The 18,314-nt window shown below is 35.7% G+C and overlaps 2 protein-coding genes across 2 annotated transcripts; both read right to left on the bottom strand.

Moving 5' to 3' along the window:
* Positions 1–6,645: 6,645 nt before the first annotated feature.
* Positions 6,646–13,425, bottom strand: LOC110733475 (sorting and assembly machinery component 50 homolog). Its single transcript, XM_021913527.1, has 4 exons — positions 12,654–13,425; positions 9,335–9,820; positions 7,097–7,612; positions 6,646–6,955 (listed from the first exon to the last, which is right to left on the bottom strand). Exons 1-4 carry the CDS (start codon positions 13,182–13,184, stop codon positions 6,872–6,874), a joined length of 1,617 nt encoding a protein of 538 aa, XP_021769219.1. The 5' UTR covers positions 13,185–13,425; the 3' UTR covers positions 6,646–6,871.
* Positions 13,426–16,528: 3,103 nt separating this feature from the next.
* LOC110733476 (L-ornithine N5-acetyltransferase NATA1-like) lies at positions 16,529–17,674 on the bottom strand. Its single transcript, XM_021913528.1, has one exon. The coding sequence runs from the start codon at positions 17,522–17,524 to the stop codon at positions 16,793–16,795; it is 732 nt and encodes a 243-aa protein (XP_021769220.1). The 5' UTR covers positions 17,525–17,674; the 3' UTR covers positions 16,529–16,792.
* Between the last annotated feature and the right edge of the window lie 640 nt (positions 17,675–18,314).

The raw sequence follows: 18,314 nt of genomic DNA on the forward strand, positions 1-18,314 counted from the left end.
GCAAATTATTGACTTAAACCGAACCCGACTTGAACCCGATAATGACCCAACTTGAAAATGACCAGACCTGATTATAACCGCAAATTATTGACTTGAACCAAACCCGACTAAAACCCGAGAATGACCTGTCCTGATTCTAATTCGCAAATTATTGACGAGAACCGCACCCGACTCGAACCCGAGAATTACCCTACCCCGTTTTAACCCGTGAAAACCCAAATTAAATCCGACCTATTGTTAACCCGACCCGAATGTAACCCGACCTGTTATTAACTCGACCTAAACTCGACCCAAACCCGATAATAAGTATGACCCGACGTGACCTAACTCAATCATGACACAACCCAAACCTGACCCGCATAAGTTATGGATTTAATTTGAATTAAACCGACCCAAGTTAAACGGACCCACTCTTACCGACCCAAACCTGATCCGTTTACCCGAATTGACAGCTCTACTCGAAACCTCCAAAATTTCTCAAAAAGGCGTGGATATTAGCCTTCATTTTTGGAATTTTTTTAACTTTTATTCACCGGAAATAAAAATTGCCGAAATGGTTACTATGGTCCCTAATACCCTCCGGGAGTCCAATTGGCTGGGTGAAACCATCCAATTTGTCTTTAAACGACCAATTTACCGGTTTACAACTGGCACCGATTTCATCAACTCAAGCCTACCACAAACATTTATGACAACATATAATGATCATATATGGTTCCAAACAACATTATATGACCCCGAGATGTATCCCCTAAAATCTCAATGATTTTCGACACCGGGCCCCGAAACATTTGAAATTTCTCAAAAAGCGTGGATATTAACCTTCAATTTTGGAATTTTTTTATTTTTTTTCGCCCAGATATAAAAATTGCCGAAATGTTTACCATGGTCCCTAATACCCTTCGAGAGTCCAATTGGGTGGGTGAAACCATCCAATTTGCCTTTAAACGACCAATTTATCGGTTTACAACTTGCACCGATTTCATTAATTCAAGCCCACCACGAACTTTTTTAACAACAAATGATTATCATATATTGTTCCAAACGACATTATATGACCCCGAGATGTATTCCCTAGAATTTCAAGACTTTTCGACACCAAGCCCTGAAGACTTCAAAAATTCTCAAAAAGCGTGGATATAGCCTTCAATATTTGAATTTTTAACTTCTTTTCGCCCGAAAATAAAAATTGTCAAATTTTTTACCATGGTTCCTAATATCCTTCGGGAGTCTAATTGGGTGGGTGGAACCATCCAATTTGTCTTTAAACGACCAATTTACCGGTTTACAAATTGCACCGATTTCATTAACTCAAGCCTACTACAAACATTTATGACAACATATAATGATCATATATGGTTCCAAACGGTATTATATGACCCCGAGATATATCCCTTAAAATCTCAAAACTTTTCAACATCGGGCCCTAAAACATCCAAAATTTCTCAAAAAACGTGGATATTAGCCTTCAATTTTGGAATTATTTTACTTTTTTCGCCAGGAATTCAAAATTGTCGAAATGTTTACCATGGTCCCTAACACCCTCCAGGAGTCCAATTGGGTGGGTGGAACCATCCTATTTGCCTTTAAACGACCAATTTACTGGTTTACAACTTGCACCGATTTAATTAACTCAAGCCTATTATGAACATTTATGACAACATATAATGATCATATATGGTTCCAAACGGCATTATATGACTCCGAGATGTATCCCCTAAAATCTCTAAACTTTGATATCGGGCCTCGAAACATCCCAAATTTCTCAAAATACGTGGATTTCAATTTTTGATTTTTTGACCTTTTTTTCGCCCGGAAATAAAAATTGCCGAAATGTTTACCATGGTCCCTAATATCCTCCGGGAGTCCAATTAGGTGGGTGAAACCATCTAATTTGCATTTAAACGGCTTATTTACAGATTTACAACTTGTGCCGATTTCATTAATTTAAGCCTACCACGAACATTTATGACAACATATAATGATCATATATGATTCCAAACTGCATTATATGACCCGAGATGTATCCCTTAAAATCTCACATCTTTTCGACACTAGGCTCTGAAACCTCCAAAATATCTCAAAAAGCGTTGATATTAGCCTTTAATTTTGGAATTTGTTGACTTTTTTCGCCCGGAAATAAAAATAGCCGAAATGTTTACCATGGTCTCTAATATCCTTCGGGATTCCAATTGGGTGGGTGGAACCATCCAATTTTCCTTTTAACGACTTATTTACCGGTTTACAACTTGCAGCGATTTCATTAACTCAAACCTACCACGAACATTTATGATAACAAATAATGATCATATATGGTTCCAAACGGCATTATATGACCCAAAGATATATCCCCTAGAATTTCAAGACTTTTTGACACCATGCCCTAAAACCTCCAAAATTTCTCAAAAAGTGTCGACATTAACCTTCAATTTTAAAATTTTTTGACTTTTTTTCGCCCGGAAATAAAAATTTCCGAAATGTTTATCATGGTCTCTAATACCCTCTGGGAGTCCAATTGGGTGGGTACATGGAACCATCCAATTTGCTTTAAATGGCCAATTAAATTTACAACTTACACCGATTATTTCATTAATTCAAGCCTACCACGAACATTTATGACAACATATAATGCTCATTTATGGTTCCAAACAACATTATATGACCCAAGATGTATCCCCTAAAATCTCAAGCCTTTTCGACACCGGGCCCCGAAACCTCCAAAATTTCTCAAAAAGTGTCGATATTAGCCTTCAATTTTGGAATTTTGACTTTTTTTCGCCCGGAAATAAAAATTTCCGAAATGTTTACCATGGTCTCTAATATCCTCCGGGAGTCCAATTGGGTGGGTGGAACCAACCAATTTGCCTTTAAACGACCAATTTACCAATTTTCAACTTGCACCGATTTAATTAACTCAAGCCTACCATGAATATTTATGACAACATATAATGATTATTTATGGTTCCAAAGGACATTATATGACCCCGAGATTTATCCCCTAATATCTCAAGCCCTATCGACACCAGGCCCCTAAAACCTCCAAAATTTCTAAAAAAGCGTTGATGTTTACCTATAAATTTTGAATTTTTTGACTTTTTTGCCCGAAAATAAAAATTGCAGAAATGTTTACCATGGTTCCTAATACCCTACGGGAGTCCAATTCGGTAGGTGGAATCATCCAATTTTCCTTTAAACGACCAATTTACCGGTTTAAAACTACATCGATTTCATAAACTCAAGCCTACCACGAACTTTGATGACAACAATAATGATCATATATGGTTCCGAACGGAATAATATGATCTAGAGATTTATCTCCTAAAATCTCAAGGATTTTCGACACCGGGCCACGAAGCCTCCAAAATTTCTCAAAAAGCGTTGATATTAGTCTTTAATTTTGGATTTTTTTGACTTTGTTTTTTGCCCGGAAATAAAAATTGCCGAAATGTTTACCATGGTCCCTAATACCCTCAGGGAGTCCAATTGGGTGGGTGGAAATATCCAATTTGTCTTTAAACGACCAATTTAGCGGTTTACAACTTACACCGATTTCATTAATTCAAGTCTACCACGAACATTTATGACAACATATAATGATCGTATTTGGTTCCAAACGGCATTATATGGCCCCAAGATGTATCCCCTTTAATCTCAAGCCTTTTCGATACCGGGTATCGAAACCTCAAAATTTCTCAAAAAGCATGGATATTAGCCTTTATTTTGGAATTTTTTGACTTTTTTTCGCACGGAAATTAAAATTGCTAAAATGCTTACCATGGTCTCTAATACCCTCCGGGAGTCCAATTGAGTGGGTGTAATTATCTAATTTGATTTTAAACGGTCAATTTACCGGTTTACAGCTTTCACCGATTTAATTAAGTTCAAGTCTACCACGAACATTTATGACAACATATAATGATCATTTATGGTCCTAGACGACATTATATGACCCGGAGATGTATCCCCTAAAATTAGGGATGTCAATGAGGCGGGGCAGGGCGGATGTTGGCATTCCCATCCCATCCCCATCCTCGCGGCGGATCTAAAATTCATCACCATCCCCGCCCCACCCCCTAGTTGGATATCCACCCCCACCTAATCCCCGCCATAGACCCGCATAATCCTTACCCAAGATCCACCTAACCTCCACCTTTCAAATACACAATCCTACGTAATTAATATAGATTACATTAAAAAAAAAATGTCATTCTTAATATTACACATTTTTTTGTTTATAATATAACTTTATTACAAATTATAAAGTAATATTTTATTTTATACGCTGTCCGAAAAGCTCTTCTTTTTATGCTATGCTTTCTCTCCTCAAACAGAGCACATCTCACCCGTATTTTTCCCCTGCCGCCGGTGGCCTGAGCGTCACTGCTCTTCTAAGGTCGCTGACGAGCTGTTTTTTTAAGGTTACAAGCGTGGTTAGACACCGTTTTCTCCTTCGACTAATCCATACTCTTCTATTTTTCAGAGTATAGGTAGGTTAGGGTTTCAATAATAGGGGGATTCTTCTTCGGTCTCCTCTGGCGACTATTATCTAGGTTCACATGTTTAAAGCTACCAGTTACCTCCTTTGTCACGTTGATGAAGAAGAAGCCGAGTTCGGGTTCCCTTCTTCGCCGACTTTCTCATCTTCTAGGTATGGTCAGTTCTTTGTGTATTTAAGGGAAATTTTAGTGATTTAGTCTTAGCTTTATCTTTGGTGTTTAAATTTGTTTGTTTTAAGTTTTAATGGCTAGCTTTGAGGAACTAAGTGGGATGTTGTGTATTTCTCATGGTGAAGAGAATGATGTCTCTTCTCATGGGTTGGAGTTTATAGTATGGAAAATCCTTTTGGTATTCTCAATTTTGTTAAGAATTTAAAAGATGAAGGGAAACGAGCTCTACAAGCAAAATCAAATAAAGTCTGCTATTTCAAAATACACTCTTGTTCTTAAGATGTTGCTCTTTGCTTCGGTTTGTAGTGATAAGGATAAATTGATGTTTTCGGGCATAGCTGTGTCCCTTAATCTAAACTTGGGTGCTTGCTTCATCAAGGTGAAAGACTACGTTAGAGTGGGTCAATTATGTTCAGCGATTTTGTGTTTTGATACTACTAATGTGAAGGCGTACTTTAGAAGAGCGATTGCAGCGTTAGAGCTTAATAAACCTTTCTTAGCTTTCATGGATCTTACACAACCCTTAAAAATAGATCCCAATAACTATGAGTTCCAAAAAAAACTAGAGGAGGTTATATCCATATTGGGTTGGTCTTCGAAGTTCGTTGATGAGGCACTTGTAGTAAGAAGGGAGGATGAGAATTTTAGAGATTATGCTCATTTTGGGAAGGGAGATAATTGTAGGAAGCTAGGAAAAAGGGGGAAAAGAAAGGAAGGAGATGGTCATGTTCAAAGGTGCTTAGGTGTGAAAGACAACACCAAAATGGAAAAGAATGTTGATGTCAATTCTTTGGATTTGGAGGGTAAAGTCAACCCTACCGACCAAGATCTTAGGCCGACGTTGTTGACAACAATTGTGTCCTGACAGGAACTTGGGAAACAAAAAAATCAAATCTCACAGGATCGAGTTTTCGGTTTTCAAGCCGGAAGCGAATTGATTCCTATTTGCATCTCACTCCAACAATGTATGGAGTAATTTCCAAGGGCGAACAATACAATACTGTTGTTCTCTCCAAAAGAATTTCATTACCATCCGAATAGTCAATCCTTTGAAGAAGATAGATCATTGTGAAACTCAGGAAGTTTCTACACCAACGGAGTTTAGTCACCCCCCGTGGAAAGGCACGATAGGTGTAAAACAACTCCAGATTTAATGCAAGAAGATCCAGCCATAGGTTTGACAAGTCACGGGTCATCATGTGAACCTACGTCAACACTCCCGGCAATTACGCAGATTTCTTCCCCACTGCAGCCTTCAGTTCGCCCAACAACATCATCAGAAATTTTGTCGTGTTTTGTCTCATCTCCTCGTCTCAAGTTTAGAAGGAAATATGCCTCTATGCAAGGGGTTTTTTTTCTAACTCTTTGATTTGCAGGTTAAGCGGCTCTAATAGATTAGCATCAAGTCCTAACGAATACACGGCCAAAGGAGAGCTTGTGAGCAGTGCTAAAGTCAAAACGTGTCAACTAAAAAAAACAGAGGTTATATAGGTTTATTTCAAATTTTCAGTCTTATTTTGGACTTTTTTTTTTTTTTTGTTGTTGTTTCTTGGTGAGATATGTTAAGGGTGGGTGCAATGGGTGTGATATACGAATGATAGTGTAGTAGGGTAGGTAGGGTAAACAATAATTGATGGTGACTCACCATCTGGAAAATCCTAAATCCGCCCCTAGATAAATTTCTTTAATTTCACATTATAGTTGATTTAATTTTTTAATTAAATCTTAAAATTAGAGTTCATGGTCGAAATATTAAATTTAGGACTTTATAAAATTGGGGAATTTGACTAATTAAAGTGTATCATCCAATTTAGGGCTATTGTAAAGCAATGTGAAAATTTGAATTTTACTACCACCAAATCAGTTACAAAATATAGTTAAGAACTTAAAGATAACTGAAATAGGAAGCTTTATTTCAAAAAAAAAAAAAAAAAATAAAAAAAAAAAAAAAACTGAACTAGGAAGCTGCAACAAAAACTACACAAAATCCCCGACCAATTCTAGATTCCAGAGCAATTTATTGAATTAATTTTCCAACAAAATGCAACAATTTTTTTTTTTCACATTTCCGTCTGGAGAAAGCACTTTACTGCATTTCCAGTCAAAAGGGCAAGTTATTCAGTGTCAAAATCACGGTGTTATAAAAATTTGGGAGATGTGTACAATACTGAAATTGCAAAAGTATCCCAACTTCTTTCCAATGTTCAAAATGGAGATGAAAAGCAGAACTGCACACCAGTTTTTCCATGATCATGCTCGAATTGCTTCACAACGTGACAATAGTTAACCTGTTCAATCAGAAAGGAACTTAATTTTAAGATCATGAACACTATAACTCATAACATTTGAATAGCTGAAGATGAAGGTAACAGAGCTATTATATGTATACAATGTCTCATATAGAATTAAATTGGAGTAAATATACTAACCTCAAGACGTAATAATTTTGTCGGAACAATGACACCACATCCAACAGTACTTCGAAATGACTGCATGAAGCCCTTTGTGGAGAACTTGCGCCACTCGTTCTCTGTTAGTTTGACAAGGTTGCCAGTAGAAGCAAATATATGAGCATGGACCCCAGCTTCCTTGAGGATTGTTAATGGAAGATCAAATGACAGATCAGCGAATGCAGAGACAGCAAGATCTCCACCAACAGCATCCCTCTCAGAAGCAGCGACACTGGAATCACCATCAGGTTTATCTCTAGTTTGTCTTCGTGGTTCAGTAGGTCCAAGTCCTCGGCACTTAAATCCCAATACTGAACTTGGCCCTCCTAATGAACAAACTGGTGAAGTATTGCCACCCAAGAAAAATCTATCAGGCAAAGATGACGGTCTATCCAAAAAACCCTTTCCCCATGGGAAAATAAGGCCAGCAGAGACTCCAAGATTAAGTGCTGCACGACAAAATCCTAAAGGCACTGCATAGCGGAAATCACATTCCTGTTGAGGATATTAGAGCAAAATAGTTGACTTAGTTATCTTGAAAAACGAGCATAAATAAAATCAACTAAAAAGGGCCACAGCTCATAATTCACAGAGACTAATCACGTCCATCAAAGCAGCTGGTAGGGTGGACAATAAATAACTTTGACAAACCTCAAAACCTGGTAAATAAAGCTAAAGATTATGACACTTCACCATAATAATCTTCATCCCTATTATGAAAAACTATCATCACCCAAATAAAGCAGTTAGATCCAGGTTCCAGTATCAAAGCCGAACTCCAGGGAATAATAAACATATTAAAGAGTTTAGTTGTTAATAGTTTAATACTGTTTGTTTTCAGTTATTCTGAAAAGTGAAATATGGGAAGCAAAAAATATATTATTTCCCGTTTTCTGTTGTCATGTTTCAAAACTACCACGATTAGTATAAGTAAAAAACTAAAAGTTAGTAATTGGTTTATTAAACAACTCACATTATATGTAAGTCTTGAAAACAAAAACTAAAAACACACAACACTCAAACAAAATGAGCACTTAGCAAAAAGAGGCAAATACCTCAAATTGAAAGAGCAAGTCCCAAATCTTTCTATAAATTGCAGGAATGCTCGGAAATCTACTGCCTCATTTATTTGCTAAGATTATAAAGTTTCAAGATGATAGTGAGTGCACACTGCATAAGACACAAACTCATTTAGAGCTACCATGGCTATCCACAAACCAATTCCTAGAATAACCAGCATAGTGTTTCAAAATGAGCATCACTGCACTTCATAGAATTTCATAGGTTTGCTAATGATTCATTCCCTCCCAAAAATTCCAAAATGGATTACTTAAGCCTTTAATCACTTCAATGAGTATACAGCAAGTCCAAATAGGCCACAGGTGCAAAAATAAAGAACAGTTAAGTTTTTATAGGTTACATATAATAGACTTTAAATTGGTAGGTTTCTCAAAACCGACCTAACACCTAAAACAAATGGATATAGGCCAAGGAAGGATCAAACAAGAAACAGCAACCTAACAACCGTTGTACCAATGTTTATTCTGAAAAAAAGACTTTCCATAGTTCAGGATTCATACAAAATATATTATCTTATCTAGTTTTCGTACACGAAGAGGGTAGGGGGTATTTTTTTGGGAAGTCTTGTAACTATAATTGAAGAATAATTACCAATTCTTCATGTCAATTTGAAGAACACATACAAATCTACCACTAGCTAGAGACAGCATATGAAGGACATGTATCAAAAGAGGATAGCGAGCAAGGTATCGTTGACCCAGAAATTTCAAAAGCACATCACTTTACAGTTAATGCAGAGAAAATATTGAAAACTTTTGAGCACAGTGCCAGAAAAAAGGTACACGGAGCTCCCCCTGAACAATAAGTAGCCTTTATCTTCTTAATTTATTTACTTCCCAGAAAACTGTAAACAGAATAACATACATTCAAATTTCACACAACTGGTCATACTACATTGTAAAATTGTCAGTCACATAAAATTCCATCTGCAACAGTGAAAAAAATAAAGTGAAAAGATGTGATGAGACTGGAGGGATGAAAATTGGTAGCAGATCATAGAATAAAACCAGGTTATATGATCGGAGATCAGGGTAACAAACTGCTCAAAGGTACATACAACCTTTGATTTATATTATAAATCAACTTGAACAGATACATCCAACGATTCCAGAAAACTGTGAAAGAATAATGCCATACCTGCCGCAGAAAGCGTGCACTTCGATTATCAGGGTTAAGGCCAGCTAATAAAGTAGTAAAACTATAAGCATATCCCCGAGTAGGCCTCAAAGGTGAATTCCTCTGATCAACTTTATATGTATACTTTAATGATGACAATAAACTATGCCCCAGCTGTCTTCTAACTGATTCACCTGCCATTTGAGATGGATCTGTCAAGGTGCGCCATGTCAAATTGTATACCATTTCATGATTCCTTGTTGATATTAGACCAAGACCGAGGCCTAAAGCTCGTTCTTTGTATGAGGAAAACTTTAGCCAGTCTTGAGAGAGTAGAGATGCTCGAGCAAACACGGGAGAGGGCCAATGTCTCAATCTAGGAAGTGTAACACCAGTACTCAACTCTGTTGTCTGATCCCATCCATAAGACACAGATCCATCCCAAACATCAGCATAACCAAACAGATTCTTCAGCTTCAAACCTCCTTCAAGGGACCAAGATCTAGCCTATAAAGCCAATTGTCAGAATTAGCAACACATCCCATAAGTATAATAGCAGCAGAAATTAAATATGGAAGAAACAGAACATCTATGAAAAGAAATAAATAAGTGTCAAAGCCATAAGCCCATAAGCACAAAAAATGCTATGATCCTTCTCAAACCACACAGCATTAAGTTCAAATGTCTATCCGCTGCCAGCACAATGGTAAATAAAAGGCAAATAGGGTATACACTTAAAAAAGAATATTGATAGTTAGATTGTCTTAAATGTTAGGTTGCATATGGCTGTTATTAATGATAATTGGGAAAGAGTCGATCTCATTTTGCCTATAAAGGGGATTATAAGTTTGCCTTAAAACTGAACCCTACACACATCATTGTAAGCTCTTGCTGACTCTCTCAGTTGATAAGGTTTCCACATCATCTGGACTACCTTTCCTGACCTCCATCCTTGCACTCTGATAGGCTTGACAGTGAATCTACAACTAATCCTGTAGGCCAACAAGACTAAACTTTGTTTATTTTCAATAAAACTTGACAGCTACTTCTTTCCCTTCATGATTAATGATCCAAGTGTAGGTTTTTCACCCCTCCCCTCCAATTTTCTCTAGCTAATGCCCAGTGATGCCTAAACTCTTTTGTTTGAATGAAGACTCTGAATTTAGAGTCCATTTTCTCCAAGTTTTGCAACTTACTTGAATTTACCGTCTCCTTATCTTTCATTGATATATGTCATAGACAAGGAATATCTGGCAAACCCAGAGAGTTCTCAAAAGTTCTTTTAGCATTTTACATAATTGATGAAGAAGACTCCCTCTTTAAGAGGTAAAAATGAGTTTCCACTGACGATGACTTTTAATGTTGAGTTATTAATTTGCTATCTTAAGGCTTTGAGGATGCTATGGTCAAAACTTATGAGATTTCAGAAATTGTGAGGCTGGCAGCACTATTCTTAGAAGGAATAGAAATGAGTCAGCGACACTGCTATTATGGATAGATACCCTATGTATGAACCTTATGTCTCCTTGTTTAAATAGCAAGTTCTCCAACATGAAAAATACTTGAAGATTCTCAATCAGGAATTAATAGCTAAGATTGTATATAATCAATTGCAGAGTATCAGCTAAGCAGAGCCCACATCAAATCCAAGCAGAATAAGTCTTTATCATTAATACAAACTTCAAGAGTTATCCTCCTTTCCACTATCTTGTATGACTAATATACTTCGTCGGTCATAAAATAGAGAGGAGCTACCTCTTGTCCCAAAAAAACTGCAACTAAATAGACAAACCTAAGCACCCTTAGTTTCAAATGCCAAATTTTAGTGGTCTTGTCATCCACTTCTTATAGATCTATCAACTGTAAGGCTAATAGATCTATTTTTGGAATTTATGCAAGCTATATAAGTCCTGTAATTTTATACTCTAGACTTTTGGTACACTGCCAGAATCAGCCCCTTTGCTTGCCAGAAGTAAGGCTTCTTACATCCTGACTTCTTTGGACAGAATTGCAAGTTTCATGCTCTCATCTTTTAAATATTTGCTATTGGTACAGCTTCGGTACAGCTTCAGTCCCAATGTAGTCCTCAGGCATACAAAAGTGGAGTTACTATGGCTCTCTTTCCATTGTACAATGGATTACAAAAGTCCATTTACACATATCCTGTCTCAATAAAAACCCCGAATATCATTTCTAAAACCAAACTCACTAAAATTACATCTCCACAAAGCACTTCAACAGTTTTTCAATATCAACACAAAACAATCATTTTAGTGAATTAAAAACTCTATACTAAAAAACACACACATGGTAAACAATGCTAAAACCCTATAATTAATTACCATTGTGGGCCAAGCACCTAAAAAGCTAAAACCCTAGACTCTTGAAGACCAATGACTTCTCTGTGACGTATCAGAGTTTTAAGTTCAAATATAGATTTCATTAAAAGTAAAACTCCAATGTAGCTTAAATGATAGAAGTAGTGTTTTGATAAAGCTAACAATTTTAGTAACTAGAGGTGGAGTTAGCTTTAGAAATAATACAGTAGTTCACCTTTTTACCAATACAATAGCTAGTTTACTCAAATACAAAAGTTTAAGCAGGTTATTTGAAACTGACCTCAAATAACTCTCAGGAGAACTAAGCGATAGCATTCACCATGAGACCACAACACCTAACAGCTACTTCTGCTAAACAAGGCCACAAGAGATGGCTCAAGTGGTAAGCAACTTGATGTTGCTTAGGAGGTCTTGGGTTCGAACCTCACCGTATGCAGAAACTCTTATTGGGAGACTCACCCACCATAAGCGGGGTGGGATCCGAATGTAGTCGGAGCTAAACTTCGGTGAATTGGGTGGGCATCCAAAAATGAAAGGCCGAAATCACTAGCCCCTTATACCAACTACATAGACAGTCAAGTCATTCTAACAATCTTGGGTTGCAGGACTTGCATGAGCAACGCTTTCCCATAGCGTTTATAAGTTTATCACCGTCCAAAATCAAAACTTTAACCTCACAAACTTACAATCAAGCCTTATAACCCAAATTATTCATCCAAAAAAAATTCTACCAAAGGATCAACATTGCAAACCAGTATCATACCCTCGAGGTTCTAATCATGCTAATTCTCGTCAGTTACTCATACCTCGATTCCACACCAATACCCTATCCTCGCCCCAAATTTGTTATAGACATACCACATTATCATACAACATTCATCAAAAGTCAAACCACTACAAAAGTACAACCAGCAATCTGATAATTCACTTGAGGAGAACAAAACTCAAACAAAACAATAAATTCAAATAATATGATCAAAATGTGATGAACAGAACATTACCCCAGGCTTAGTGAACAGCCCAATTTCACCGGTGAGAGGATTCTTCGTCTCCAAAACATCGATCACAACATTGGCAGTACCAGGCAACTCCGTCGGTCCAGAATCAATCGTAAAATTAACCGTATCGAAAATATCAAGCTGCCGAAGTTTCAAATTAGCCATTGCAGCAGCTTGAAAGATCTCCTGAAGTGTAGAACATCGTTTTAGGTCATCCATAATCTCAGCTTCAATTACAGAATCCTTAGTTTTAAGATTCCCTTTGATAATCACATCATGAACTCTTAGGGTTATTGGTTCAGAACTCAATCGATTCGCAAATTTCGTCATTTTTTCCTTATTCAACCCTATATTTGATTTCGCCGTCGCACGAGATTCATCGTCGTAGTCGTCGTCTTCGTCTGCGACTTCATCTTCTTCATCGTCGTCTTCTTCTTCTTCTCCATTGTTGTTGTCGTCTTCCTCTGGTTTTGGCTCGTCGTCGGCGTCGCCATTGTTGGGGATAGGGTTGGGTTCTTCGGTTTGGAGTGCCATTATTGAGGAGAGAGAAAGTGGAAGGATGGGACTGACGGAGGTGATAATGGCGGTTGCGACGGCGACCGCGGCGGCGTGAAGTTGAAGAATGGAAGTGGCGGCGAGATTCTGGGTTTTCACGGGCTGTGAAAATGGTTTTTAAGCTACGAGTACAAGCTTACCGCACATTACCAAATGTGTTATCGCCCAATTTTCTGATAACATTTTTTTACAACTTTTTTTCTTGAGGGAGAAATAATCAGTTAATTGTAACACTTTAAATAAAAATGTTCTAAAAAAAAAAAAACACTTTAAATAAAAATAATAATAATAATCCCATTTTAGGATTTATCTCCTCAATTGTATTAAGAAAAACTAATTTTATTAAAAAAAAATGTAAATTAAGAGGCAATTTTGTAAATAAATCAATAATTAATGTTTTTACAAAATTGCAAGTTTAGGAAATACAGTAGTTTAGTAAATAACAATTTATTGATTTATTTACGTAATTGTCACTTGAATTGTATATATATATTTTTTTAATCTCTGTGATAAATTTGTCTTGCTTGTATAGAATTAGTTCAATACCTTGAAATATGTTTGGTTGCCGATAATAAATGGTAAAAATGGTAATTATTAATTTTCTTGTTACTACGGACCGATCCTAAACCGGATTGGATCTAAACCAATTTGGTCCGATTTACGCGGACCATTAATGGACCTAAATCTGTCGGTCCGGTTCCGGGCCAGACTTGAAAATTCAGGCTCGGTCCATGTTTGGACCTATTTAGACCAGTTTGCTTTCCTTTCTTTATAAAGGCCTCTTTTGGAGCTGTTTTGAACCACAAATTCTTAGGTGCATAGGTGTAACAACAGTACAATATGAACATTAGCTTTTTCATAAAGTGAACATTAGGTTTCTTCTCCTTTATTTTTCTCCTTCATTTTTTATTTTCTCTCTCCTCTGTTTTTTTTGTTTTTGTTTTTTTTTTTTAATTTTCCCCCTTTTTTTACACTTTTTTGATTGAATTTGTTTCTTACAACATGAAAGTAGTTATTAAGTATGAATTTTTGTGTGAATTTCGATTTTGTGCCTTAATTTCGATTGATTAAGGTATATATGAATCTTTGAATTCACAAATTATACTCTATTTTTTTCTCCTTCCTTCTTTAATTCCTTTGTCCTTTTTTTTCCCTTTTTTTCTCGTTTTTTCGATTTAACGATTGAATATGTTACTTACAATATGGAATTGGTTGTTTATTTGATTTTTTGAATTCGTATGAATTGTTTTTTTTAGCTTCGATCAATTTCATTTGTGTATGAATTTCATTTGATTTTCTGCATTTTTTTTATCAATGAACATAATCATGCAAAATATGAACATATGCGTAGGTTCCCTTAAATGTGAACATTAGCTTTTCAGAAAGTGAACATAAGCATAAAACATATGAACATATGCATTTCAGAAAGTAAACATAACAATTCAAAATATGAACGTAAGCATTGATTTCCTTAAAGTGAATATAACCATTTAAAAGGTGAACATATGCGTAAAAAATATAATCATATGCATTTAAGAGAGAGAAGATATGCGTAAACAAACTTAATGAGAACAACAAATATTTACTATGAATATTTACATTATGACATATAAAATATTATTATGAATATAAGGCATTTTATTATGAACATAAAAAATTGAAGAAATAAAAATAATTTGATAATGAAACATATGCATCATAATTCATAAGTATTAAAAATATGAACATATGAATTCAAAATATGAACATATGCATTGGTTCATCTTTGAATGCGTATGAACATAATTAAGCATTTCAGAAGGTGAACATATACATAAAAAATTATGAACATATGAAAATCATATAGAAGAAGAAGATTTTTGAGTTTGGAAATGACGTTACATTTATTGGGTATGGGTGGGTGTATTGCAGTTTCCGTGTTTTTTAGTTTTAGGGCTTTTTTAATTGGGTTATGTGTAATTAGGCTTTTGGGCTACGTTGTTACATCTATTTAAGGTGCACAAGGGTGCACCTTAGACTAATTGGTTTTGAACTTGTTTTTGGACCTGTTTATATGGACCTTCTTTTGGACAAAGTATTGAGCCTTTTTTTTTAAGTCCAAAACATAGTTATCTACTTATTATATACAACAAAACATAGTATAAAACATATTTAACAAGTTACATAAAGTCCAAAATAGAATATATTAGATTGTACTCCCTCCGTTTTTAAATACTTCCTCAATTTCTCCACGCGCGGAGTTTTAGGAGAAATTGAAGAAAGTAATAAAATATGGAGGTAGCGAGGTAGTTGAGAAAATAAAAAATTGTAAAAATCAAAAGTAGTGGAAGAATAGGAGGAGAGAGAGTATTATATTGGGTCCACTAAGTATGAGAAATGAATTAAATATTGTATAAGCTTTCTATAAAAGGAAATGGAGCAAATATTTAAAAACAGCCGGAAAAGGAAAGTGGAGCAAGTATTTAAAAACGGAGGAAGTATGTTTGATCCCTTATCTCCATTCAATCACATACTTAAAATGAATCAAACCAATGAGTCTACAAAAATGACTTTATTGTCTATATCGCCACATTGCACATCTGAATCAAAACAAAAATAGATTATATTAGAGTGTATTAATAATTAATAATAATAAAAAAAAAAAAAAAAAAAAAGCGCTAAATAACATAACTACCTTTCTCGATTTTCCTCTAACTCTTCCAAAGTTTCCTCCACATCAATAACTGACAATCCCTTTGCTCTTAAGTTTTTACAAATCTTGTGAACAAATAAGGGCTTGAACCATCTTAATACAAAGACAACATTATCAAATTTAAGGAATTCAGATATAAACATTTTTTTAAAAAAAAAAACACATAGCTTGAATCGGAATTTAGACTTTCAGAGACATGAAGCACAAATGTAGATGGGTCCATGATTCACAAAGTTCTCAAATCTCAAGACAAGTTCGTGGTAATGCAACGAATGCTGCACAAAATTTCATTACTATGCAACATCTATCACCATTTTAGAGGTAGCATTGTCTTAAAAAATAATGAAAATTTATGAACAAAACACACAACATTATGACCTGATGAATTGAAATTCCAATGACAAATGAACATGTTTGTTATTTAAAATGCTATGATAGGCTCTAGCTGAATATTTTTGTTGATTTATTTACTGTTTTACCACTTCATGACCTAATTTTGCTTATAAAGGTAATAAATTGAGGCTCTCTAACTAATTTTTTTGGTTGCAAATTACATGTGCATGATAGTTAAATACTTAAATCATACTCCTTTTTCTTTTCTTTTTATTATTTTTCAAGTGGAGAATTGAACTCAAATACAAAAATTACACTATATTTCATATTATGTCGATACAACAACAATTAAAAGAAAACACTAGCTCAATGCCCTCAAATATAGACTTTTTCATACTACTACAGTAATAGACCTCAAATAAAGACTTTATTTCATACTTTATTTCATAGTACTTTATTATAGCGCACGAAATATGTGTTTTTTATCAATCCATTAAATACTATTCTCTCCGTCTCATAAAAGGTGATATTTCTTTTATTTTATTGTCCCATTTCGTAACTTTCAATCACTAAGCTGACCATAAGATAGGAGGGAATCATCATCAAGTCGAAAAATACGCCAATCTTTCAAAATATGAGCTCCTAACTTCTCATAAAACCTATGAGAATCCACATTCCAAGTAATGTCAGTCCACTCCATTCTCGCATACCCCAATCTCACGGTTAAGTTCGCAACCGCCTTCATCAATAGCTTCCCAAAACCCATACCACGATACCCTTTCCTTACGAACAAATCCTCCATATGAATCCCGGGTTTCGTAAGAAACGTCGAGTAGCTCGGGAAGAAGATCACAAAACCCGCAATTATAGTCCCCTTTTCGGTACGAAAAAGGGACTCCTTGGGGTCATTGATGTGGTGATTAACGTGTATGGTCTTGTGAATAGTTTCGGGATCGAACTCGTGACCTGCGAGATCAATAGCACGGCAATTATTCTGGTGGGGAGGAATTGGGAGAGTAGTAGGGGAGACTTCAATGAGGAATACACTGACAGTACTACTAAAAGGATTGGAAAGAGGAGGCTGCTGTTTGGAGTTGTTGAAGAGGGCTGCGAAGAGAGAAGTTTCGGTAGCTTGACATTCGTGAGCGAGATTGTAGTACTCGGCCATTTTGTGGATGGGTTTGTTAATGAAGGGAACGTCTGATTCGGTTGCGAGCCGAACTCGAGCGTTCAAGATGTGATCGTTGGATTGTTGTTGGTGTTCTGGGAGGATCGTGCTTTGTTCTGGTGCCATTGATGGAGTTGCCGGATGAGGAATTGAGGACTGAAATTGAGAGAGGAGACAAGATTAAAGGTTAAGAGTTTGTTATTTTTGGAAATGTACCAACGTTAGGGTCTGTGTATTTATAACACTGTTGTCTCTGTGGATTTGTTTGACGTGTTACCTGCCGAATATTTCACTATAAAAAGAAAGGGAGGGGGGTGGATGAGAATTAAAATTGTGATCTTCTAATAACTACACCGCTACATTATTATTTCAAAACTAAATTATTTGAAGGAACTTGCTAAGGAACACTTTCGGGGCGTTGGATAAGCATTTGAAATATTGCCTAAAATTGTATTAATTTGAGAACACTTTAAGTGTAATTAATGTTCATTTTAATTAAATCTTTCTACTTTTAACTACCTTATCCAACGCCCCTGGAATATTCGTTAGCTTTTGCCTTATTTAAACTACAAATCTATAATGGCAACAAATAATTTATTCATTTAAGGGGAAGACACATGCTTTGGGTGATGTGAAACTATATAGCTTTATAGCCTGTAGAGTTATGTAGCTAGGTTCATCAAAGTACTCCCTCCATTTTTAAATACTTGCTCCACTTTTCATTTGCGCCCGTTTTTAAATACTTGTTTCTTTTTCTTTTTTGGAAATCTTTTATAATATTTAATTAATTTCCCTCACCTAGTGGACCTAACATATATTCTCTCTCCTCCAATTATCTCTACTACTTTTGCTTTCTACAATTTTTTATTCTTCCACCAACCACACTATCTTCATATTTTATTATTTTCTCCAATTT

The sequence above is a fragment of the Chenopodium quinoa genome, unplaced genomic scaffold (assembly GCF_001683475.1).
Source record: "Chenopodium quinoa cultivar QQ74 unplaced genomic scaffold, ASM168347v1, whole genome shotgun sequence".
In the NCBI taxonomy this organism is placed as follows: domain Eukaryota; kingdom Viridiplantae; phylum Streptophyta; class Magnoliopsida; order Caryophyllales; family Amaranthaceae; genus Chenopodium; species Chenopodium quinoa.